Consider the following 27,233-nt stretch of genomic DNA (forward strand, 5'->3'; position numbering starts at 1 on the left):
TGGGACATCACATGGGTGAAGAAATTACTATCGTGAGTCAAAGATGGTACTCTACTGGATTTCAAGCGATATCAAACAACTAAGACGACAACTAAAAGATGGGAGAATTAAAGCAGAAAATGTGTTGGCGCACCAGGGGGAGAGGCTTGCAAGCACAGTACCTGGAAGATCATTGGAGAGGCCTTCATCCAGGGGATTAACAAGGTCGAAAGATGATGATATTACTTGAGGCTGTTCAACAACTCTACATATACGTACTGCCCTCACCTCATTCTGCCAGGGAATCGGAACACATCCGGTTGTAAACTTGGCATAAAAATCGTTATCGGTTTGGTCCAAGTTAACTCCTTTGACTGTAGAAAATTGTTCGATGTCCAGGACGTCCTTACAGTATACAGCTCGGGGCTGGGGAAAGACACAGGTTAGTGTACATGGCAACGTAGTCATGGAAAGCCTGACTTGAGTAGGACAGAGGACTTCTAAATGTTCTTCTGCATAAAACTTACACTCACTGCTCACCCAAACCCTCTATCCAGTCTCTATGCTCATTTCCCACCCCAACCTCCTAGGCCCAGCCTCAATACGCCTAAACCCCAACCTCTAATGCCCGACCCAGTCCATGCCCAACCTAATATTCAATGCCAAGTCCAGTCCATGCCCACACACCCTATCCTATGTCAACCCAGGGAGCCCGTGCCTATTTCTTACATCTGGTACAAAAGACGGCTTCATCATTCCCGCCTCCAGTCTCTTGAAGTTGATGTTCCTGAGAAACGGATGCTGCTTCACCTGATCGGCAGCCTGCTCACCGCACCCCAGCCTCTGCCTCGGGTCTTTGGTCAATAGCTGCCAACAAGAACACAGTGCTGGAAATGGTGAGCATTAGTGGCAACTGCCACCTATGTAATAAGCGGGAACCCCAAACGAAAATAAGTTTATGGACACTGGCACTGCTATATAAGAGGGCAATGCACACACTATTTCTAAATTAATAGGGTCACTAAAAGCTCTGTCTTGTGTTATGAGAAGACTTTTCACTGATGAGTCATATACATTTACAGGGTCAGTAGCATTCCCTGTTATGTGATTAGATGTCTCACAAGATATCCTAAGTTTTTAGAGAGTCAGTGGCGCGGTTCCTATCAGTTTAGGCAAGGCTTCTATTAGTTTGTAGGGCCAGTGGCGAGGTTCCTATTCGTTTATAGGTTAGAAGACATTGGTCACAGCACACCGTTTCAAACTTCTGTGCATCTGCTCTTATTTATTATAGCATCAAGAAACCATTAAAACAACAAAGGTCACAGAAAGCATATTCAGCGGCAATGCATATTGGCTGATTAGCACTTCGGGCCCACACAGCCTAAGAGTACATTAGAAGGGAGTTACCCAGTACTTTATGGGGTCATTAGCAATGTACCTGCAAGTTTATCGGGTCAGCAGTGAGATTCCTATACTGGCAAGGTACCCATTAGTTTATAGGCTCTCTCTCTGACATTTGGTACATACCATCATACATATGGATTTGGCATCTTCGCTAAATTTCTCGGAGTATGACTCCTGTTCTTCTTGCACTCGTTTTTCAACCTCTTCTCTCTTCACCCGTTCTTTGCGCGCACGAAACGGAGACCGCCCCTCGATCATCTCATATATAAGACACCCCAGACCCCACCAGTCGGGGCTAAACATGTAGCGTTCATTATTAATCACTTCCGGAGCTGGTGGGAAGACATGAAATATATACATAAATATATATATATGCAGTGTTCGACAAACCTATACATTTGCACGCCCCGGGCGAGTGGATTTAACATCGTGGCGAGCTCCTATTGGCCCAAGCAGCACACGTGTGGTACTAGGTGGCGAGTTGATTTTTTTGTTTGGCGAGTAGATTTTTTGGTGATTTGTCGACCACTGTATATATGCATATTTAGCATTACGGTCATTATTTTCCTTTAGTGGGTCCATGTCCGTATGCACCTTTTAGTAGCTACTCTCACTTAGCAGAGCAGGGGGGGTGAGCAGGCAGCAAGCAAAAAAGTTTGCGTTGCCCTGCCTTATGGTATATTTCTGATGTGGAAGCTTTTGATGCAGCTAGCAAAGTGTCAAGACATTTAAAATCAGATAAAAATATGTCACTACAGCCTCCAAGCCGCTAGAAGCACTTTTTGGATTTGGATGATTTATTGGACTTTGTGATAAAGTCCTCAGTCAATGGGAGCTCTCACAGCTCTCCTATGGTCACAGCTCTCCTATGGTCAGGTTAGTCAATGCCGAAAACCATGCTCTCCTGGGCCATAATGTATCGCTCTCATTGCAGATTTGTCTTCGTCTTTGATGACTCTTGCAATCATTGGTGTTGGTGGGAATATACACGTCAGATCCAACCGCCATGCGCATCTACTTGAAAAACTTGAGGTTGATTGCTTTTGGAGCAATAGCATGCTAATGAATGGGGTTTTTTGAACTTGCCGTTAGGTCAATCTGTGGTGTTCCCCATTTGTCCATTTTTAGAAAGATCTTTATTAAAAAAAACGCTCAATTCCCATTCCCGAGGACGCAGCGATTTTAAGTTCAGGAAATAAGCTTCTCTGTTCAATTTTCTTGGAATGTTATAATGCTTTTAGGTAAATATGGACCTTATTTATTCTAACAGAAACCAACAAGATTGTTAATATAAAGCGACAGTGGCCAGCGTGTCCGACTGGATCCTTACATGCTTTTCCTCTATCAGATGCCTGGATTACTTCAGCTGTTGCCCTATATAACTCCGGTACATTGATAGGTAGATTTTGGCGATTGATCATCCACCACCTGCCTTTTATTTTCCTCATAATTTCGCTCCCCAGCCTTCATGCGCCGAGTTGTTATAGTAAACAAATGTGTCTCTGTGAGCTTTCCACAGCAAATTAATACACTAGTGCGCCAAGATCCCTTTTGTCTATTTAAAATGTTCTACATGTTGCTTTATGCCTTCTACCCTTTCTGATCAGTTTGAGAAATGGCACCAACCTCCCTTATTTTGGCCACCATTGTTACAAGTCTGTGTGTGAATACATTTTGGACTTGCCACCCTCCCCAAAAACCTTCTTTGGGTACGACATCCAGGTATTATGTCTGGCGCCTAATTATCTGTAATCCCAGAAAAGCTAAGGCCCTAAATACTAAAACATAAAGATCCTACTGCACAGCTAGGCAGGACTGTACCGAGACTGGGAGCTGTGACTTTGTAGAGAGACAGTTGTGGTAGGACAGACAATTATCAGGTAACTTTCTAAGTTGTATGAGCTACCCAATGGTGCGTACGGACATGGGGACATGGAAGAAATATACCATAATGTACTATACTCCTGAAATAGCCACGAAAAGGTTACATTGTGTGAAGTACATGTAAAGAGTGTTATATCTCTGGCGCTCGGCACATAAATCAAACATATATAAAGGATATATACAACCAGAGTCGATGGTACTGGCAGATCCAATGTAGTACTCCACGTGTAGATGATCAAACATGGAATAAGAATAAATAAAAATACATAGCGTAATATTGTATGATAACCTGAACAAGTGTAACAAAAACACAATACAAACAACAAATGCTGAGAACAGACTGGTGACTGATAGTTATACAAAACATATTTAATAAAACACAAATAATAAAACACAAATGGTAGTGCTATGGATTAAAATGTGGAATGGGTCCCACTGATATGCTCCTGCTGTAGCTGAAGTACCCGCTTACTAGAAGTGAGAAGGTAATTGGCAGTGGATATTCAGAGAGTATCCCCTCTCATCTGTGGCCAGTCTGCTCCGAGCGTTCCTCTCTGGCATCAACAGCGTGCTGGTGTTCGGTGTCGGCTGCCAGTTACCTTCTCACTTCTGGTAAGCGGGTACTTCAGCTACAGCAGGAGCATATCAGTGGGACCCATTCCACATATTAATCCATAGCACTACCATTTGTGTTTTATTAAATATGTTTTGTATAACTATCAGTCACCTGTCTGTTCTCAGCATTTGTTGTTTGTATTGTGTTTTTGTTACACTTGTTCAGGTTATCATACAATAATACGCTATGTATTTTTATTTATTTTTATTCCATATTTGATCATCTACACGTGGAGTACTACATTGGATCTGCCAGTACCATCGACTCTGGTTGTATATATCCTTTATATATGTTTGATTTATGTGCTGAGAGCCAGAGATATAACACTCTTTCCATTCCCTCTTTCTGACCTGGGGTCAGAGTTATATCACAGGCAGCCAGCCATTCTTTTCAAGTGAATTCATATATTTCCATATCCAATACATTTAGAAATTAGCGCTACCTTATTTGTTTTTCTATTGTGTGAAGTACAGCAACAAAGGGGTTAACTGTTTTGCCAACCGTGTTTAAGTACTGGCTTGCAGTGGGGGGGTCTGTATTATTAAAAGTTAAGGTTTTGCATGGGTTAATTTGCAGACCCAAGAAAATCAGGGGATTAAGGGGATACCTTTTTCCCAAAACCGTTCTGTAGTCATCTTTCCCTGACTGTGTATGTGCAATTGACAGTAAGGTAGGACCCCGTTATCCCAGGTATCCAAATGAAGGATTCTTATCTGGTTTTTGGTAACTTGAAAGAATGATAAAATATTCACTGAGGACAGACCCTCATATTGTTAAACACAGGACAGTATATTCTTCATCATTACAGGCCAACATGAAGCAGTGTCACTTATATGTATACGGAGGCCCTAATCCATAACTAAGGGCAGAAAGTGGTGACACGTAGACAATTTAATTCACCCTCAGAGGTCATCTGGAATAGGATGGCGCTGGTACAACGAATCTCACTTACTGTAAGCGAGTTACTGCAGACCATCAAATTGTAACATATCTAAGGGACAATGACAAATGGCTGTCAGGACAGACACCCTATAGTGCCCTCAGGGGTCTGGTATCCTAGCACAGAAGAAAAACAGGGTATAAGACTCAGGTCTCAAACCCAAAAAGTAGACTCATTATGGGGATACAGGGTGTGGGTGTCGCACAGCCCCTCACCACCCATGGGGACACCTACTTCAAATCAGTTGAGGCACTGTTCACAACAGCTGAATTGATAACGTATAGGTTTTTCTGTTTTATTACACAGTACCTTTTATTTGAAATAGTTTAATCCTATTTAATGTATTTTTTTTTATATAAGCACCGTAACTTTTCTCGTTCTATAACATCTAAAGTTTAATAAGTCCCATCTTTGAGCTCTAGTTGAACCTGTCTTCCTTTGAAGGGTTTGTGTCGTTGTATTTTGTTTTGGGGTACCAGGGTCTCAGCCCTGGTGGTGGCAGCATAATTGGAGTGCGGTGTGAGGATTTGTGGGGTGTGCATTCTCATTTTAGTGCCCTGCAGAGGGGTGAGAAACTAGATGGCCAGTTTGTGGGTAACCTCTTTCACACGTGGACGAGCGTGCGCGTGAGATTTTAAAGTTCAACAGAACCAGGTTTAAATCCAGGGGTTTTCTGCGAGATCAGTAAGAGGCGGTGCGGAAGGAGAGAATGCAAAAGTGAAAACACTCACCCATGTAACCCACCGTTCCCACTCTCCCTCGGATACCCTCCTTGTCCGCGATCTCTATGGCTAGGCCGAGGTCAGAAATCCTGATGTGACCTGGGAGAAAAAAACACCAAAATAGCCTGTTCAGCAGGGCACTTTAGCCACGTTACAGCTTCTTTAACACGGTTGGTAAACACTGCAATAAACTAAAAGCATTCGGTTATTAACGCTATATTTAGTTATGCTTCTCCTTCCTGCGTCGTAGGACCGCCTTTGCTAAAGTGTTGGAAAGGCTCCTCCCAGCTCTGATCCCCGGTCATACGTTTAGTCAAGACTTTCCTCAAACTATTACATCATAGAGCCCAAATGGCGGTCTCACGCACAATAAATAACTCTTCGGGACAGGAAAAGACTGTACTGTCTCTATCGTCCACCATGACAACACACACAGGGATGGGGATGTACCAAATTAAGGCTGGGAAGAATCTGGAATGATAACTTGCAAACCCTGTCTTCCAAACCTAGCCTCCTCCTAGGCGGATATATAGTAGAATGAACCTTAAGTACTCAAGGACAATCCAGGTGTTTAAGATTATATGGCTCCTGGATACATAGCTTGATTCATCTAGCGATGGAAGAAATAGAGGCGGGACAGCCTCTTCTGTTACCGGAAAAACGTACAAAACAACCGGTCTGTAATTCTATAAGGTTATGATTTAACAACATAATGAGATAAGGTTCTAACTACACCTAATTCTTCCTCTTTTTTACCTTTAGGGTTTGGACAAAACGAAGGGACAATAATGTCTTGGTTCATGTCAAAGGATGAGTACTTTAGGGCAGAATGGAGGTACAGGTCACATCACTATAATCCTGATGAACCCTAAAATAAGGTGCTTTAAAAGATAAAGCCTGTAATTCTACAATTCCTCTGGCTGAAGTAACTGCTGTACAAAATGCGATTTTAAGCGCCAGCCATTTATCTGAAAGTTGAAAAAAGGTTCAAAATGAGTGGAAGATGAAGCTTCCTAAACAAAAAGTCCCAAGCAGGCACTAGTGGATGAAGCTGAGGTCTGCGCTTTTCTACTGCTTTAAGAAAACGAGAAACATCTTTGTTGTTAGCTAATGAGGTATTGAAAAAGACCCCACACACTGTAACTTGGACTTCAAGTGAATTGAGGTGAAGCCCTTTGTCATATCCACACTACAAATTCCAATATATGAGAATTCTTTTCTTTAAATACAGACGCTCAATCTCCATGCAATCAAGGCAAGAAATTATGGCTTTGGATGCCTTATTGGGCCGTGTGTAAGGAGATCCGGTAGGAGAGGTAACTTTCAAGGAGCTTCTATGGACATCTTCAGAAGATCCGCACACCATGTCCTTGTTGGCCAGAATGAAGCTATAAAGATCGCCACTACCTTCTCTCCTGATTTTTCTTAGACTTCTCCGAATCATGGGTAGAGGTGGAAAAAACACTACTGGGAAATGCCACTAAATTTATAACACCTCTATGAAGGTCACGGTCTGCTCGAGATTGAGAACAAAAGACCATTCTTCTTTGTTGAGGTCTATTGCTGGGACCCCCCCAACTGGAGGTCACTTGAATGCACATCTCTGGAATTAATGACAACTCTCCTGGATGGATTTTGTGACAACTTAAGAAGTCTGCAGAGGTACGTGATTTCCCTGGTGCACGCCGTATCTTTATGTGGGGAATACACCTTTCTGGCTCGGACAAAATCTTTGAAACCTTCAGAGCTTGTGAACTCTTCCTGCTTTGTACAGATAAGCCCCTGCCTCAACGTTGTCTGAAATGACTCGGATGCAAAAAAGAAAGATATTAGGGGCGCCCGTACACCTACATAAAGTGAATAACACTCAAATAAGATGCAATAAAATAAATTACACCATGTGTGAATATCACCGTATGGATGTGATAAAGTGCTGAAAATGTCCCCAAAAATTCCAAGGATGTGAAATGATGGACCCGGTAGGGTAGTTAGTGTTTTCGTTGACAGCCCCCATTATATAATTCACTCATTATTTACATTAGAGTGTTATTTATTGTATTGTAGTTTATATAACTATTATTTGAATAGCGCTACACAGTACACACCTTTTTCTGAAATGACTCGGAGACACATTCCTTGAAGGAGAGGGGAGGAATCTTCCTTGAGAAAATGTGTTCCCCAGCAGGGCGCACCTATCTCTTAAGCTGGCATTAGTAAAGAGGGTATACCCAGTTTCGATACATAGAGGGCTCTGCCTTTCGTGAGATTCGGAGGGCTTTCCCCAACATCTCAAACTCTCTTGATTGAGGAAAGATAGATGAATCTGCTGGGCATGATTCTGTGGATCATTGTCCCAATGTATTAGAAAGTTGGTTTAAGGTGCCCTGATATAGAAGTGTGCACACAGTGCTGCTTCCATGACTGATGTAGAGAGACCCAGTAGCCTTGCCTGGTGAAACCGGATGGCTTAGACGCAGCTCCTATGCTGCTCTGGAAAAGTTGAGGGCTTTTTCCTGAGGTAAGAATACTTTGCCTGAACTGGTATCCAACTGTATTTCCAGAAATCTTTGGTTCATAGAAGGGAACAATTAGTTATTTTACATATTTATGAGCAAACCCAAAAACCTGTAGCTCTCACAGAACTATTGTTACATGAAATCTTGCTTCTGGAAAAAAAATGAGCCCTAATTAAACTGTCTAACTGAGGAAGAATGAAGATGCCCAGCTTTCTAAGGTGGTCTATGATGAGCGCTAGAACCTTGGTGAAAGTCCTTGGAGCTGTAGTAAGACCGAAGGGTAATGCGACAAAGTGTTAATTTGTAAGATTTCATCACACAAAATCGTAAATAGTTCTGATTGGATACTCATGGGGATATGCAGATGAGACCCTTAGATTTCCTGATACTAAGACATCCCCGGGTTGAGTAGTCCAGTATGGACCTTAGAGATTCCATCTTGCAGGGACTGAGTTAACTGGTTGACAAATTTCAAATCAAGAATGGGACTGAACCCCCCTGAGGCCTTGGAGACCATAAAAAAACATTGGAATAGATTCTCTTTCCTTCTTGGTCCAGAGGAACCCTCTGAATAACTTCTCGCTAGCACATCTTGTAAATAGCTTCTGTCAAAGCTAGTTTCTTGTCTAGCTGTTGGGGAAATCTTGAAGAAAATAAGTTATTTCGAGGAACTGTTGAACTCTGAGGCATAGCAGCTTTTGACGGATTGCAATACCCATGCATCCTGAAGAGCAAGAGTCTTCCCCCGACTTGAGAAGATTTCAGGAACAGGATCTGCTGACCTCCAGAAAGTAGGGCTGGACTTTCTTAGGAAAGGACTGGCTGGTGTTGAGTTTATTCCTCCACCCTCGTCTGGAATCATTGGGTATGTTCTTTCGGGTCTGTAAGCTAGCGCCTATCTGGATAAGAACCTTCAAAGCTTCTTGAGTTCTTGTCGAGGCAAAAAACTTCCTTTTGCACCTGAAGACTTTACTACTATGGGTGTCCAGATTTCCCCAAACAGAGTATGCCCTGAAAAGGGGAGCGAAAGCAACCTGTTAGAAAAGGAACCAGCATTCCAGGAATGTAACCAGAGATCTTCTAGCAATACCTGTTAGAGGTGAGGACCTTGCCAATAGCTTGATGGCATCAATTGTAGCAACTCGCATACAAAACTACTCCTTCCTTAACCGGAATGCAATCCGTCCGGATTCTTTGCCTGTTCACACCAATTTGTAGCTGTTCCTCTGCGCCATCAAATATTTTCATGGTATGGGCCATGCATGCCATGGATACCAAGGGTTTAATAGCAGTTCCAATAGTGGAATATTGCTTTTTGAGAGCAGACTCCATCCTATCCATGGAACTATGGAAGGCGCGATCCTCCAGGGGTATCGTTGGTCACCTAGAAATTCTAGCGATGGCTGAATTCCCCTGTTGAGGGCTATCCCAGGGTTTGATATCCTGTTTTGAGAAGGGATACACTTTTTCAAAGCGCCTTGCGGTTGGGACTCTTGTCTGAATGTAGTCGCTCATTATCAATGATATCCTTAACTGCTTGGTGTACAGGAAAAACTCTGTCTTTACAGTTTTAAGATCTTGCTGGACATCCTCAATGCCCATAACCTCATACCTTTGATGAGTTTATCTACAATTTCCACACTTAAATATTCTTGTATTTCTGTGGATTGTCCGCCTTCTTATGAAGAATCTAGCCAAATCCGAACCGAAGGTTTTCTGAACATCAGAATCTGCAGAACAAGATCTTGACCTTGTATGAGATGTGGTATTAACTTCTAATCTGGCAAAGGGTCTTCATAACGCAGGGTTCCAGCCATGAGAAAAATTCCTTAATTTCAGTTGGGGCTCTCTCTTCTGACAGACAATACAGGAAGGACAATCTTTCTTAGCATAGTTAAGAGGCAATTTTGTCGTACATAAGGCACATATAGCAAAACAATGTATTGTATGTCTTTAATTATATAGTGCCAAAAGTGTACTCAGCGCTTCACAAAGAATACAGTACATGGAATTATAATACAATAAGCGTAGACAATAGGAAAGGAAATCCCTGCCACGAAGAGTTTACAATCTAAGGCTGAGTCCATGGTGACTCAGCCCGTGCGGAGGCGCGCTGAGGCTGGGGGAAAGCGGGTGCTTTCCCTGGCCTTGGTTAGCGCGCCGTCCGGGGGCGTGTCGGGGGACGGGCCAGTGATGTCACGGAGCTGGTTCGCCCTCATTAGGCGAACCGCTCACGTGACCAGCCCTGCGCTCCCGTGAGCGCGCGAATTTAAAATTTTCCCAAGACCTACGCTTCCGCACGCTTGAGGAAGTGTAGGCGAGCCCCTACTAAAGCCGCTCTCATTGCGGCTGCAGGGGCTCACTGGTAAGTGAGAGCTCACTGCGGCTGCAGGGGCTCACTGGTAAGTGAGAGCGCGCCTCAGCACGGGGCGCTGACCATGCCCGAGGCCTAAGTGGTATGATGGGAGACTTACAGAGACAGCAGGTGAGGGAATAAGTGCTGTAGATGGCAGTGCTTGGCCACAATGGGTGGTAGGAGTGACTGAGTGTGGAACATTAGCCATGAGTGCATTCTATTGGGATGCTTGATTTGCGGGGTGTGTTTTAAGGTTAGTCAGTATTAAATCAGAAGGTTAACGCCATTTACAGGGGAAGAGATGGCAGGGAGGGGTGGGTGAGATCAGGTGTGTATGTCTGAGTCCAGGCTTAGCGGACATCCCCAGCAGCAGCAAGGAGTAGATAGAGGATTTGTGTGGGTGTTTTTTATTGAGGGGTATAGAAGTTGTTGGGAGAGAGGTGTATAAATAATGGTGCAGTGGGGAGTGGGGAAGTTGGAGAGAACAGTGACGTTCACAAAGGAGTGAGGAAAGTAAACAGAAAAAGCAATAGGGAGGGCATAGTGAGATGCAGGAGGAGAGACTTCACAGGTAATGGAGGATAGAAAGAGTACAAATAATCACAGCATTTTAGAAAGTCAAGTTCTCACAGTTGCAAAGTTATTGTTGTGGTGCCGAGTCCAGATCTTCCTCTAATCTTCACCTCCAAAATTAACTCTACAGACACTTTAAATGTGACACTTCAGATGTTACACAGTCGTATGGCTCACAGCCAAGATAGACTGCCTTAAATACTCTGATCACATGAATTTGACTACCAATTAAGGGAGGGGTTTGCCTAAGTCAACTCACAGAAACATACCAAATACTTAAGATTTTAAGTTCTGTTGCAATTGATGATAGGAGAATTGAACTCGCAGAAACATACGTGTTTAAAGAAATTTATCATAATGTTAGTCCAGATATTCAGAATGCATCCATGATTAATGCAGCAATGCTTCGATTTAGCGGTGTTTTTTTTAAGGTTTAGTAGCCACTTGTTCGGGTTGCCCTGATTCCATGTGCTCTCAGGAGAAGCATTAGGGGCGGACATAAGAGATTTAGGAAACAGCAACAGGAGCAACTGATGTGACCAACGGAAAGCAAATAATGATTACTACACATCTGTACTTTATATGCTCTGTGAACATAGATGCAGGAAACCTGATTTTCCCAGAAGGACACCGCCCTTATGCGCCAAAACTAGACACGTACCAAAAAATGCCACCTCCAGTTCGGCACACACTTCAGGTTGAACAGGAAGTGCATGTGGTGGTTCCACGCAGCCCAAGGATCGCAGGGAACAGTCTCCAGAGGCCCTGGGTATGATTTCAGACCTCCAACAGAGCATTTTCCTGCTGGCATGAGTCTTATAAGCTGCATCAGGCCTTAGTCCAGGGTCAACTGGTTTGCGCATCTGCAGAGGGACCAGGCCACAGACGCTGCTTCAGATCTCGATCAGGAGAGTCATGCCAGGGATTCCTCATACCTTCTGAGTGGTTGCCGGTATAGGTGTGTGTTGCAGAGGGACAGGGTTTACAGAAGCTGCCTCAAGCTGTGCACATCTGCAGATGGACCAGGCCATCCTGCCAAACCACACTCACAGATTGCTGGTATACTTGCCCATTGCGGAGGTACCAGCCACAGAGGATTTGGCTGGTATACGCACACTTTGCGAAAAAGGACCAGATTGCCGGGAAGTTTCCAATATCTGCTCGTTTCTCCCAGCGGAGAGAAACACCTACACACGCAGGGGGGGGAAAACACAACTGCGAGCTCTGGTGGGAGGAGCAGTTTAAACTCATTGGCAAAGGCGGTCCTACCATGCAGGAAGGAGGGGCACAAACCTCCCATTGTGTGTACGGTCATGGTGGACGATAGTGAAATTCAGTGATTTGCAGAAGCATTCACTGTAACAATAGTCACGAGTTTGTTGAATTACAAATGTACGTGCATTTTTTAAAAACAAACTATTTTTATTCAAAGCTACAAAGCGGTCATGGTTAAGCTGAACACTTTATATGTTAAATGTCAGCAAAGGAAATGTACTAAATTAAATTTACTGGTTGCATAAGTATTCAGCCCCTTAAGTCATGGGTTCCGACTTCATCATGGGATGAAACATGGAGGTACCACACACACACACACACACACACACACACACACACACACACACACACACACACACACACACACACACACACACACACACACACACACACACACACACACACACACACACACTAAAGTGAAAGCACTTCAGTCATGTAAACCTTGTCTAAGGGTTTTAATGCTGCAAGATGCTAACAGCAGCAATTCTGGTCGCTTTCCCCATGTCCCCCTGTATAAGATGGGAACCTGGGGACATCTGAGCTCAGCCTTGCTATTTTCTGTTCCGAGACACCCCTTGTTTTCAAGATACTAACTGGTGAAGGTACCATCTACGAGAAACAAAATGTTGGTTTACCAAAAGGTAAAACAGTTACCATTAACTGTTGCGGCTTTCTATTGGAGGGAAATGTAAAACTGAGCAATACCAAAAAGTAACACCGGTAACTTGAATCGGTAAGTATCTCGGAAACCAGGATCTCACACTGACAGTTTGGCACCAGAGACCACCAGGATCACATCCAGTTTATCAAAATAAAGGGTTTTTTGCTATTTTAAAGTCTGCTTTAAGAAACATTATGGAAGGAAGATTGTACCTGTTCTCTGTGCGTCACTTACCATCATCGTCTAAAAGAATATTTTCTGGTTTTAAATCCCTGAAAAAAGAACAAATTACGTAACTAAAAACTTTTCAAGCAAAGGACAAAATCAAGCAAAATCGGGGGCGGATTTTATAATGTACATGGTGAAACTTGCAGGAAATCTACCTGGCAATTACATTAGATCATTGGTGAGGCTTTAAATCCCATTGTTCCTGACAGGGAAGTATTACAGGTGTGTGTGTGTGTGTGTGTATATGTGTATATGTGTGTGTGTATATAGAAATAAAACAAAGAAGGAGAGCGCGGGCTCCATAGCACGATTCCATAAATAAAAACTATTTATTGGCACCAAAGTAATCCAGCTACTCAGAAGTGTAGCTGGTACATAATCGTAGAACAGAATAGGATCATTCCTCAGGTATCAGGTGAGGCCAGTGTCAGGAACACTGCTTCCTAGCTGGGCTGATGATGCGTATCAGCTTCCGGTGGTGGGCCACCAAAGCTCTTCCTACCGGAACAGAGTGCACAGTCCAAATTTCCTAGGCTTCCTGGTTCCCCCAGTAACAAAAGCTTAGGAATGTCCAAACACCCTACACGTTTCGTCGGCAGCGTTCCGACTTCATCAGGGGTTGAAACATGGAGGTACTACAGTCCCTTATATATTCCCTGGTAATTATGCTAATCAATAGCACACTTGGGACTAACCCTTCAAAGGGGGTACTTCAGGGATAAGGATATTAAAGTGAGTAGTAAACAAACAAACAATTCACAAAAATAATAAACACACAAAAAAATAAATAGGAGGGGCAAGGAGAAAAAATATATACATAACATAATGATAAATTAAAAAACAAATTAACAATGAAATGCCATGTGCTGACATGTAACCATGCTAAAAAGGAGGATATGTAAAAAAGGAGGATAGGACGCCACAGCTTCCCGTTGCCATGGCAACACGGTGTAATTTGACGTTGGAGACTTTAAGACTAGCAGCTGCTGGCGGGCCTCTCAAAGGTGTTTCTGAGTGAAAGGGCTATTCACACAGGGAGCATGGAGAGGCCTAGCCAGCAGGCTGGATTTCAGTCCAAGACGAGGGTCCAATCAAGGTAAGCCTTTGCTGAAGCAGGCGCCTTGCAACTAGGAAAATCTAGTACTCAAACCCCAGACCCCAGTAAGTGTGTATATTCTCTGTATTTTGTATTGCTGTGTGTTTCCGAGGTCTTTACCAAATTAACCTAATTTTATTTCATTACTGTGTTTTGCCTATTGATGTATCCCTTAAATATAAATGGTGTTAAAAGTCCTGGGTTACTGTGACAGGCTTTTTATATATACAATGGAAATAGCCGTGTTAGTCCAGTTTGATAGTGCAGAATAAATGTGTGCTTCAGTATTAGGTGATACCTTTTTTATTTGGACTACCAATTTATGCCATAGGACAAGCTTTCGAGAGATTTCCTTTCTTCCTCATGCATCCTATTGCATACCTGAGGAAGAGAGGAGAACTCTCGAAAGCTTGTCCTATGGCATAAATTGTTAGTCCAAATAAAAAAGGTATCACCTAGTTCTGAAGAACTTGTGATAGATATATATATATATATATATATATTATATCAAGAAAATAACCAGTGCTCAATATAAATGATAAGATCAATAGATAAATTCAAATGTGCAATTTAAATAAGGTTACATTTAGGAGGAGGAATAGTGTGGTGTTAATTGTAGACTGTAACCACTCAGGTGAAAGTCACTATGAGAGGGAGTGCATACAGCTGGGAATACGGCAGCTTCTCAAGGAAATTATTTAAAACCAGAGACATAACATAAAACACAGACAAAGCTCAGTGCACATCCAGAAAAACTTATATACGGTACATTGCCTAAATATACATGTATAAATAACTAATAAATAAAATGGTCTTTTAGTTTAACATTTTGGCCAAATTGTTGTAAGCCCTTGAGCCAAGCTTCACGGCAGACCACGTTTCAAGGGTCCCTACACTAATATAAATTCTTAATAACCTGTGCATTGCCAGGAAGAATGATTTATAATAAATCTGTCCGTATATAAGTATATAAATCCGTATTTCTGGATGTGCACTTAGCTTTGTCTGTGTTTTATGTTATGTCTCTGGTTTTAAATATATATTGCCATGCTCAGAAGCACTCCTCTGTGAAACTTATATGCTTATATATATGTTGTGGGTATTTTGGGGGTTCAATTTGAGCTTGTAGGTGTTCTGTATGTTCTCAAGGAAATTAACCTATTTCCAAAGACATGTAAAACAAAAAGGAAAAGCGCAGAATCCTAATGTATAACAAGATTTATTAAAATAGGACAACAAAGATCCAGTAGCAGAGATAATAAAAATACATAATATATAAAACAAAAGATACAGGTAGGACACCAGATAAACTGATTCTCTCAATAGAGAGGAGTAAATATATTTCTCAGGCTGAAATAAGTCTCTGGAGCTGAGTGTAGGAAGTGTGTGAGGGGCAAACAGATACCTGGAATTCAATACTGACAAGATGCTCGTAGTAATTCCAGTGAGTGGAAACAAGCACCACAAGGGAAGCGGTCTGCTGAAATGAATGTTATGTGAGGCCGGAATAGCCCTGTGTAAGGAATCGGGGGGCCACGTCCCTTGCGGCGTGACTCCTCCTTACCCACTACCAGTACTGCAGCGGCTGCTGCCCCTGCCCCCCGTCGCTACCCATGCCGCCGCCCAGCGCATACCTTGAACTCCGCCGCGGCCGCCATCTTGGATTCTGGTGCTGGTGTTACAGAGCGCGCGCTTCCTTCAAGGATTTATAGCGTGCCCATTATGCCTGTCTCCGCCCCCCGCTCGGCGTGGGAGTCTTCACCACGTCTCCAGCACTCTCAGCTGTGCTCTACTACTTCCTGATCTCTCAGCCACACGAGCAGCTCCTCGACACGCCCCCGCCATGCCCCTCGTCCGGATTGGTCACTGCCGCTTTAAATATCCTGCTTTGCCTTCACTTCCTTGCTCTGCATAGCTCCTTGCTTCCTGTGTTGCCTGGAACCTGTGTTGTGCTCTCTTGTGTTTATTCCTACAGATATTGACCCGGCTCGTCTGAATACCCCCTCTGGCTCCTGAACTCGGCTTTCCTACAGACTACTCTAACCTCTAAGACCCTCAGACTCTGCTACGGATTTTGACTACGGAACTTTCTATATCCTCGGACTCGGCAAGTACTTGACCATTCTTTATCTACATCAAGGCCTGGCTACGCTACTACGCCACATCCCAGACACGCCCACTCTGCTGTCGGTGCGTATACTCTACATCCCACCTCAGTACAGGGGACTGGTCTTGTCTGCGGGCTGCACAGCGTGACATTATGCAGAGCCCAAATGCAGACCTGGCTGAGGTGGGGGATCTACTTATGACCCTTGCGCAATGCATCCAAGCTTTGGGAACGCAGATTTCCGCTTTGATTCAACAGCTATCCACTCTCTCACTACAGCCCACTCTGCCACCAGCTGCAGCCGCACCTGGAAGCGCCCGGCCTTCGGAACTCCGCCTAAAGCATATGCGGGTGACCCTCTGGCCTGTCGAGGTTTTTTGAACCAGTGTGAAATTCAGTTTGAAATGTCTCCCAGGCTTTTTCCTACCGGACACACCAAGGTAGCCTATCTTTACACTCTCTTAACAGGGGATGCCTTGGCCTGGGATTCTCCCATCTGGGAACTGCGTCCGGAGATCTCCTCGGATTACCAGCTCTTCCGCCAAGAATTCCAGCAGGTATTTGATATTCCTGCTCACAGGGACACTGCTGCCTCTTCTCTAGTTTATTTGTCTCAGAGTCGTAGGTCCGTGGCCATGCACTGGAATTCCGGACCGTCGCAGCAGAGACTTGTTGGTACGAAGAGGCACTTACTGCTGTATTTTGGCATGGTTTGTCCGAATCTGTAAAGGATGAACTTGCAGCCCAGCCCCGACCCCAAGCATTGGAGGATTTGATCGCACAGTGCATACGCGTGGATCAGCGCCTCCAGGAGCGACGTCATGAACGCCAACGTCCCAGGTTCGTGCCTTCTGACCCTCCTTATCCTAGGCCTCCTCCGGTTATTCGGCCTGTTTCTGAGGCTGTGGAGCCCATGCAGATCGACAGTCAGCAGATCCGTACTCCCGACAGGACGGCCGAGAGTGTTCGCCGCCAGAATGAGGGCCTATGCTATTATTGTCGATCACCAGATCATGTGGTACGTTTTTGTCCTTTGAGGCCCAAGGAACAAACGGGACCAGCCACGCTAGAGGGACTCGCCCTCGGATCAATTTCTTCTCGCTCCCTCTCTAAAGAGGAACTCCCTAAAAGGATTCTGCTCCCAGTTTCGCTTGAAGGCCCGAATTTTCGTGTAACTACTGCTGCTTTTCTCGATTCAGGCTCCGGTGGTAATTTTGTGGACCAAGAGTTCGCCACCCGTAACAAGATTTCTCTTATCTCCAAGAAAGCACCAATTGGACTCGAGGCTATTGATGGACGTCTTTTGCAACCAGCTTTCATCACGTTAGAGACTCTTCCTCTCACTTTATCTGCCGGTACTCACACCGAGATCATCTCCTTTGACGTAATACACTATCCTGATGTTTCAGTTATCCTAGGGTTACCTTGGTTACAGCATCACAACCCACACATAAATTGGAGGGACAGCAAACAGATTCATTGGGAGCCAGAGACAGACGCCTTATCCTCACCGGTCATAGCTCCTGCCACAGGTATCGCGGGAATGGAAACGCCTTCTGATAGTAACTCCACTCTTCCCGAAGTATATGCGGATTTCATCGATGTTTTCAGTAAGTCTCAGTCAGAGGTCCTGCCTCCTCATAGACCCTATGATTGTCCCATTGATCTGGTCCCTGGTGCCGTCCTGCCAAAGTCTAAGTCCTACTCCTTGTCTCCCCAGAGACTGAAGCCATGGAAACCTACATCAAAGAGAATCTTGAGAAGGGATTCATTCGCAACTCTTCATCTCCCGCCAGAGCCGGTTTCTTTTTTGTGAAGAAAAAGAATGGATCCCTGAGACCATGCATTGACTACCGGGGCCTCAATCTCATTACTGTCAAAAACCGGTATCCCCTGCCTCTGATTTCGGAACTGTTTGGTAGGCTTCAAGGGGCCCAAAAAATTTCCAAGCTAGACCTCCGAGGAGCCTACAACCTCATACGTATTCGAGAAGGCGATGAATGGAAAACCGCCTTCAATACAAGAAGCGGACACTCCGAGTATCTCGGGATGCCATTTTGCTTATGCAATGCTCCTGCTGTCTTTCAGGATTTTATGAATGATGTCTTTCGCAATGTTTTCAATTCCTTCGTAATTATTTACCTTGACGATATTCTATTTTTTTCTGGGAATCTTCAAGATCATGTCCAGCATACTAGACTTGTCCTCTCTCATCTCCGTGTCAATAATCTCTACGCAAAGGTCGAGAAATATATTTTTCATCAGTCTTCTACCACCTTCTTAGGCTATATCATTTCGGATAAAGGATTTTCGATGGACCCAGAAAAACTTAAGGCTGTTTTGGATTGGCCCCTGCCCAATTCTCTTAAGTCCATTCAGCGTTTTTTGGGCTTTTCCAATTACTATAGAAAATTAATCTGGAATTTTTCTACCACTGTAGCTCCCATCAATGCACTTACTAAGAAGGGAGTCAACCCATCTGTGTGGCCTCCGGAGGCCGTCTCCGCCTTTGAAACCTTAAAGCAAGCTTTTGTTTCGTCACCCATCCTTCGTCATCCTGATATTAGTCTTCTGTTTACGTTAGAAGTGGACGCCTCTGATTGTGGTGCGGGTGCCATTCTCTCCCAGAGACTCTCCCTTCAAGATAAATTGCATCCATGTGGATTTTTTTCGAAAAAGTTCTCCCCTGCTGAAAAGTACTATGATGTCGGCAATAGAGAACTCTTGGCCATCAAGATAGCTTTACAGGAGTGGCGACCCGACTGGGCACTTTTTTTTCCAAGATTTAATTATACTCTATCGTACATCCCCGGCACGAAGAACATAAAAGCTGATGCCATGTCCAGACAATTTTCCCCTGAGAAAAAATCCGAAGAAATCCCAGAAACAATTGTACCTTCGAAATGCATAGTCTCCGCCAACACTTTTGATATTCATGAAAAGATCGTAGAACCCCAGTCACAGATTCCGAGTGGTCTAGAGGTACCGGAAGGAACCCTTTATGCCACCCCCAAGTTTCATCAGAAGATCTTGGAATGGGGTCATTCCGTCCGGTCAGCTGGCCATCCCGGCTTCAGAAGAACTTTGGATCTCATTTAGCGCACCTTTTGGTGGCCTAATATGGCAAAACTCATTCACGAATTTACGCGCGCTTGTCCAGTTTGTGCACAGAACAAGACTCTTCATCAAAAGCCTTCCGGGTTACTTATGCCTCTTCCAGTACCTGATCGTCCATGGTCACATATTTCGATGGATTTTATTGTAGATCTTCCGCCCTCCAGAGGTATGACTACCATTTTGGTCATAGTAGACCGATTTTTGAAACAGGCCCATTTTGTTCCCCTCAAGGGTCTTCCCTCCTCTCCCACCCTGGCAGATATTTTTACCAAAGAAGTGTTTCATATCCACGGATCCCTACGTCCATAGTTTCTTACCGAGGATCGCAATTCATATCAAGGTTTTGGCGTGCTTTCTCCAAGAGGCTTGGTATGGCCTTATCCTTCTCTTCAGGCTATCACCCCCAAACTAATGGGCAAACTGAGAGACTTAATCAAAGCCTTGAACAGTATCTACGATGCTTCTTTTCTGATACCCAAGATATTGGGTTGATCTGTTACCATGGGCGGAATTTGCTTCCAATTCTCTCCGTAATGAATCTACGCAAGAATCTCCGTTTTTCGTGAATTACGGCTTTCATCCAAGTCGGCTTCCAATCTCCAACACTCCCTCAGGAGTGCTTGCAGCCAATGAACAGGTAACCACACTACAGAACTCATGGATCAAGATCCAATCCGCACTCCTTAGTGCAGCTCAGAGGTCCAAGTCTCAAGCAGATCGTCGTCATCAACAGGCTCCCAATTACAAGCCAGGGGACCGAGTCTGGCTTTCAGAAAGAATATCAGACTGAAGACTCCTACCCCGAAATTGGCGCCTAGGTTTTTGGGGCCTTTCTTGATTCAGGAACAAATCAATCCTGTCACGTTACGTTTACAGTTGCCTCCAACCATGAACATTCCCAACGCGTTCCATGTATCCCTGCGCAAACCTTTAGTTCAGAGCAATCGCTTCCCTGCAAAAACCCGTAAACCCAACCCTGTTACGGTCCAAGGACACTCAGAATTCGAGGTATAGTCCATCGTGGATTCCCATATATCTAGGGGAAAAGTACAGTTCCTTGTACATTGGAAGGGCTATGGTCCAGAAGAGCGTCCCTGGATATCAAGGGAAGACATTCATGCTCCAGCTCTACTCAATCGCTTCCACAAGACATTTCCACAGAAGCCTTGGATGAATCGTCCTGAGGTCGATCCTGAAGGGGAGGGGGGGGGGGGTACTGTAAGGAATCGGTGGCCACGTCCTTTGCGGCGTGACTCCTCCTTACCCACTACCAGTACTGCAGCGGCTGCTGCCCCTGCCCCCACCCATGCCGCCGCCCAGCGCATACCTTGAACTCCGCCATCTTGGATTCTGGTGCTGGTGTTACAGAGCGTGCGCTTCCTTCAAGGATTTATAGTGCGCCCTTTATGCCTGTCTCCGCCCCCCGCTCGAATCTTCACCATGTCTCCAGCACCCTCAGCTGTGCTCTACTACTTCCTGGTCTCTCAGCCACTCACGAGCAGCTCCTCGACACGCCCCCGCCATGCCCCTCGTCCGGATTGGTCACTGCCGCTTTAAATATCCTGCTTTGCCTTCACTTCCTTGCTCTGCATAGCTCCTTGCTACCTGTGTTGCCTGGAACCTGTGTCGTGCTCTCTTGTGTTTATTCCTTACAGCTACTGACCCGGCTCATCTGAATACCCCCTCTTGCTCCTGAACTCGGCTTTCCTACAGACTACTCTAACCTCTAAGAACCTCGGACTCAGCTACAGATTTTGACTACGGAACTTTCTATATCCTCAGACTCGGCAAGTACTTGACCATTCTTTATCTACATCCAGGCCTGGCCATACTACTACGCCACATCCCGGACAAGCCCACTCTGCTGTCGGTGCATATACTCTACATCCCACCTCAGTACAGGGGACTGGTCTGGTCTGCGGGCTGTACAGCGTGACACCCTGCCACCGGAATAAAATGTCTGCAGGTATCAGACTGTGCCATGTGGCAGTATCAGACGGTGCCGTATGGCAGCTTCGATCCTCGGTGGTCAGACTTCACTGTGTAGTAGGCAGACAGCAAGTGTCTGCAGATGTAAGTTATCACCACAGGATTCGCAGATCTTCTGTAGCCAGGTAAATCTATATCGTCCCCCCAGTACAAATGGATTCCGTCCATCACAAATACAAAGACTGCTCCTGGGCAAATAGATCTAGTCAGCCTTCTATTCATCTGGTAGGGAACTCCGCACACAGCTGATCCGGTGTCAAACGTGATGACGTCACCCAACGCGTTTCGTCAGTTGTGATGCTGACTTCATCAGGGAGAAATTATCTGCCTACTACACGGTGACTTCCAGCCGCAGGGGATCGATGCTGCCACGCGGCACTGCCTGAGACCTGCGGACATTTTATTCTGGTGGCAGGGCTATTCCGGCTTTACGTTACCTTCATTTCAGAAGACAACTTTCCTTGTCATGCTCACGGAGGTCCCAGGTGACGAGTGGGCTACTGGCGGACATCCCGGATCAGCTCAATTGGGAGTCTCCCCTCCAGGAGCAGGAAGGTTAGTAAAGACTTATCATCAAGAAGCATTTGGATCTGTTTAATAACTGCCGGACTGGGTGCTTCACCTTCACCTTGTTTTCACTCACTGGAATTACTACGAGACTCTGGCCAGTATCGCATCGAATGCCAGGTATCTGCTTGCCCCTCACACACTTCCTACACTCAGCTCCAGACTTATTTCAGCCTTAGAAATATGCTTACTCCTCTCCATTGGGAGACTCAGTTTATCTGGTGTCCTACCTGTATCTCTTGTTTGATATATTATGTATTTTTATTATCTCGTTGTCCTATGCTAATAAATCTGGTTATACATTTATCATGCACAAGGACTGCGCGCTTTTCCTTTTTGTTTTACATACATACATACATACAATGTATATATGGGTGTGTGTGTGTGTGTTGAAGACGATGAAATGGCAGGGAGGGTTCAGGCAGCGTGTGAGGCGGCACCTGTATTGTCAGCTTTGTCTCCATTAGTTTCCTATGGGGGGAGGGTTACTTAGAGGCTCCTCACCTGTACACTATGCCCTCTTGGTGCAGGTGATCAAGGCCACAGCAAATCTCGGCTGCGTAGAAGACCACGCGCTCCTCCTCGAAGCCGGGGTTACCCATGCTGTAGATGTGGAATTTCAGGTCCCCGCCGTTCATTATAGTGAGGACCAGGCACAGGGCATCTTTAGTTTCATAAGCGTACGCCAGACTGACCTGAACCAAAAGGGAGGCGATTATATATACATGCGCACACGTGTGTGTACGTACATACGTGTGTCCGTACATACGTGTGTCCGTACATGCGTGTACATGTACATGTGCGTACGCATACGTGCACACGAATGTATGTGTATGTATGTGTACGTACGTATGTGTTCACGTGTATGTATGTGTACGTATGTATCTACGTGTACGTGTGTGTGTATACACATGTACGTGTGTGTACGCACGCACACTTTGTGAGGGAATCTGACAAGATATTATGTACTGCTCCTGTCCTATATATGCTGTACTCAATCTGGACATTATGTACCAACATACCCCAACTGTGCCTGTATAGCAATATTGAACCTCTTGTAGGTGCTGTGCCCAATAGACCAGCTTTACCTACCTATGTATATCATATCCCAACTGTCCCACATCAATAATGCGCCTGTCATGTGCTGTAGCCAAGACCAGCTGTATCTAAAATCTACCATATAAGGGTCCCTATATATCAGTACTGTACCTATAACAATATATATATATATATATATATCAGTATTCTACCTGTCCTCTGTGCTGTTCACAACAGACCAGGTATAGGTACATATACACACACACAAAGTCAGAGGCTTCGTACCACAAAGCGGCTGTTCACTTTCTCCAGAATCCGCTTCTCGTTCAGAGCCATGGATTCTCCTTTCCGCTTCTTGATCCGCTTCTTCTCTAGTTTCTTGCAGGCGTACATCTTCCCCGTGGCTCGAACCTGACACGCGCACACCTGCGAGAGGGAGGAGAAGTAAGCACCCTCTGTAACCATGACCAGGCAGGACAACACAGGACAGCGAGGAGCAACAGCCAGGGGTTTATATGGAGCAATAGGAGCAGTTATAAGGAATTAGAAATACCCTTACCTCTCCAAACCCCCCTTTTCCTAGCACTCTGTACTGCCTGAAAGTGTCCTTCGTAACCACTTGCCTACAAAAGAACAGCAAAAACAACACACATTAGTGCCGAGTGCACTGCCATAGAATAAGGCCCCAGTTAGACCCACACACATCATTGGCAGACCCTCTACTTTGCAGGAATAATGTAAAGTCAGATTTTATTGCACTGGGGTCTAAATACGATATATAGAGATCGATTCTAGATATATAAAGATCGATTATAGATGTATAAAGATTGATTATAGTGATCGATTAGAAGTGTGTCTGTGTATACACACACCCCAAGTATATACACAGAGTGTAAATATATATGTTACGGTGTTCTATGGGTGTAGATTAAAAAATGTAACACGCACACCCAGACACACACAGACACACACACGTTTATAGCTGGCATTTTTTTTACCCTTCAAGACTTCTCCACTGCAGGAATCTGTCGAAATACATACTGTCCTGATATTCCTCGAATGGAGACCCTCGGAGGTATTCATGAAGGAGGCTGGGTCAGAAAATAAACCAATCAATACAGTTAGTTTAGCCTTATGAAATCAGCAGCCTTTAAAAAAAAAACACACACATTTGCTGCTACATACAGGGAAATAAGCAGCAAGATCTCAGTATCAATTTTTCACTACATTATAAAGCGAGACTAAAAAGCGTAAAAACATGGGATACACCGACATTAAAGGGCCAGGCCGCCGTAGACACAAAATCACCTAATGGAGCTGACATGTTTAATGCATGAAAGGGTCAGTACCACTTAGAACCTGTATACAGACAATGACTATTTTCATTAACATGGCGTAAAAATAAAAGAAATAAATAGTTAGCACTGCAGGTCTAACAGCGGTTATTACAGATGTGGGGTGTTTGAATGCTGGGAGGTCTCAGAACTATTAAAAAGCTGCACCCATCCAATGAATTGGACCCTTTCGCAGGAGGGACAGCACCTAGAAACACCGGCATGTCTCTCACCTAAGGCAGTCGGCGAAGATCTCCCTGCTGGGGTTCTTCTCAAAGTTCTCCATGCACTCCTCTATATGGGGTTCGCTTATCTCAGGTATATAATCCAGAGACTATAGAGAAGAGAAGGAGGTGGTCATTTAGGGACAAAGAGGGGGGGAAATTACCACAAAGAAGAAAAGATTCAAAACACACAAACACTTTTCAATTCTATGACACTAATAAAACCATAATATTTCAAGGGACTATGGTAGAAAAAGACCCGCATTAACAGTGCAAACCCCATAGATGGCGCTCTCACCCTTTACATACACTGTAGTGCGAGAGCGAACCAGAACTTGCCTTCACCAATAAATCTATTATTTTACTTTCACTTACTGTATAGAGAAGACAGTGCTTGTACCAGAGATACACAGGCAGGTTATACACACACCCAGGTTATACACACACACACACACACACACACACACACACACACACACACACACACACACACACACACACACACACACACACACTTTTGAAGGGTTCAGATGTACATATTTGACGCTCTTTACAAGAGAACGTGGCAAGTAAACATTTCTTAGTACAACCATACATCAACTATATATACTTCAATACAACTTAAATAAATACATTTGAACACTTTCTAGAAGTGTTATGCTTGCTATAGGTGTGCATGCGGTACATGATGCCGGCTATACGGGTAGTCCTCGTTATCCAACGTTTCACTTTACAACGAATGTTATATCCAGCGCTTTACAATGCAACCCTATGGGCCGTTTTTCGATACCGGAATGCGTTATCTGACGCCTGAATGCGTTATCCAACGCTCACCGCCCCTGATTAACATGGGACTCACTTTACAACGGTTTCACTATCCAACGCCACTTCCAGAACGGATTCCGTTGGATAACCGAGCGCTGCCTGTATTTATATATTTCCATTACATACATGACACTATAGGTATATATTTTGACAACATGCACAAGATGAAAATATATAGCAAGTATAAACATGTTGATTACAAACTTGACATGCATACAAACACAAACTTACTATAGGTATATATTAAACACTGTTATAGGCATACATTGTCTCTATATTATAAGTATACATATCGATAACCGTACATTTTCACGAGTTACTATAGGCATACACAACTACCCTCTTGACATTACCATATACCAGGGGGGCGCACCCGGAGATGGGGCGTGGCGGTTACAGAGGCCCCGTGCGTCCCCGAACGATTTCAATTAAATGCCGGGGATCGCGCGAGGCCTCTGTAACTTTACTTACTGTGACTTTCCAGCGACGTGTCGTCATGGCAATGTGACTTCAAATGACCCTGCGGCGTCATTTGACGCCTGAGCCAAGGGAGGAGGGGGGGGAGGGGTGATGTAGGGCACGAGCAAGGGGCGAGAGCAGGCAGGGTGGGGTGGGTGCAAGGAGAAGAGTTTGTGCACACCTGCCCTATACAATTACGCTGTGGCACAAAAAGAAATAAAGCTAGGAGGACACCCCCCCCCCCCCCCCCCAGAAAAACACAACTTCATTAATCTCAACACATTTATTAGGGAGGAAAGTTCCGGTGCGCTGACGTAATGAGGTCTGACCAAAAATGCAATGGTGGTAAGAATTCCTTTTTGTCCAAGTCCCACATGAGTGCACACCTACGGGACACACCACAGGACTGAGACCTGGGAGGAATTACAGAACACCCCGGCGTGTAGAACTCTTCCCCCACAGGACATGTCTGCAGAGGCTGTTACATCCAGTCAATGGTGGTTTATGAATGAGTTGGCCAAGCCCAAGTAGCCGCCTTGGGTCTCTCTGCTGATGCTTGACTCCTTTCAGCCCACGAAGTTGCCAGGGCCCTGGCTGAATGTGCCCTGACAATACTAGAGGACAACTTGCCCTGGGTCCGATAGGCTTCTGTTATCCACTTGTCAAAGGTTGACGCCAGAAAACTCTTTTGGGACCCGCAAACTGCACAAGGTTTTTCCATCTTCATGGAATCTGCTAGTGCGACAGATGCACCGTTAAGCATCGAGCTAGATTCAACTAATTCAGTTTCTCCTCTTTAGCGTTCGATGGATTAGATTTAGAACAGAAATGCCTCCAATTAAAATATATACAGACTTTAGAACTGAAGTCTGGCTGTGCCTTAAGAATCAATGTTTGCATGAAAGTGTAGCTATGGTTCCTCCGAGGACAGAGCCTGTAACTCCCTTATCCTCCTGGCAGATGTGATTTCCACTGGAAAGTGGCGAGTCCCAAGAATGTACAGGACATAGGTTTGATTTTTAATGTAGGCTTAAAAAGAAGGGCTAATGGAGGTTTTGTCAAAGGCTGGTCCCTGTTACCTCCAAGCGCTGCCACCTGCACCTTCAACAAACTGGAAGCTATGTTCTTATAAAATCACTGAAGAAATTCCAGGATGATCAGAATAAAGGCCTTTCAGAGGCTCCAAGTGTCTTTCTGCACCATAAAGAAAAACATCTCCATGCCCTGGCATATGAACGCCTAGTCACAATGCTTCTGGCCTTTTGTAGGGTATCAATAACCCGCGATGTGCCTTGTGACAGAAATATCTTCCTCGATGCA

The 27,233-nt window shown here is 44.7% G+C and overlaps 1 protein-coding gene across 1 annotated transcript in view; it reads right to left on the minus strand.

The window, feature by feature from the left end:
- Positions 1-27,233, minus strand: part of LOC142495576 (G protein-coupled receptor kinase 5-like) — a 68,790-nt gene that overhangs the window by 2,797 nt on the left and 38,760 nt on the right. Inside the window, exons 5-14 of the mRNA XM_075601219.1 lie at positions 24,639-24,739; positions 24,070-24,162; positions 23,631-23,694; positions 23,357-23,497; positions 22,538-22,728; positions 13,164-13,201; positions 5,555-5,644; positions 1,507-1,715; positions 709-846; positions 268-405 (exon numbers count right to left, since the gene is read on the minus strand). Coding sequence (XP_075457334.1) covers positions 268-405; positions 709-846; positions 1,507-1,715; positions 5,555-5,644; positions 13,164-13,201; positions 22,538-22,728; positions 23,357-23,497; positions 23,631-23,694; positions 24,070-24,162; positions 24,639-24,739 — 1,203 coding nt within the window. The remainder of the gene's footprint in view (positions 1-267; positions 406-708; positions 847-1,506; positions 1,716-5,554; positions 5,645-13,163; positions 13,202-22,537; positions 22,729-23,356; positions 23,498-23,630; positions 23,695-24,069; positions 24,163-24,638; positions 24,740-27,233) is intronic.

This window comes from Ascaphus truei, chromosome 5 (genome assembly GCF_040206685.1).
Source record: "Ascaphus truei isolate aAscTru1 chromosome 5, aAscTru1.hap1, whole genome shotgun sequence".
NCBI classification, from domain to species: Eukaryota; Metazoa; Chordata; class Amphibia; order Anura; family Ascaphidae; genus Ascaphus; species Ascaphus truei.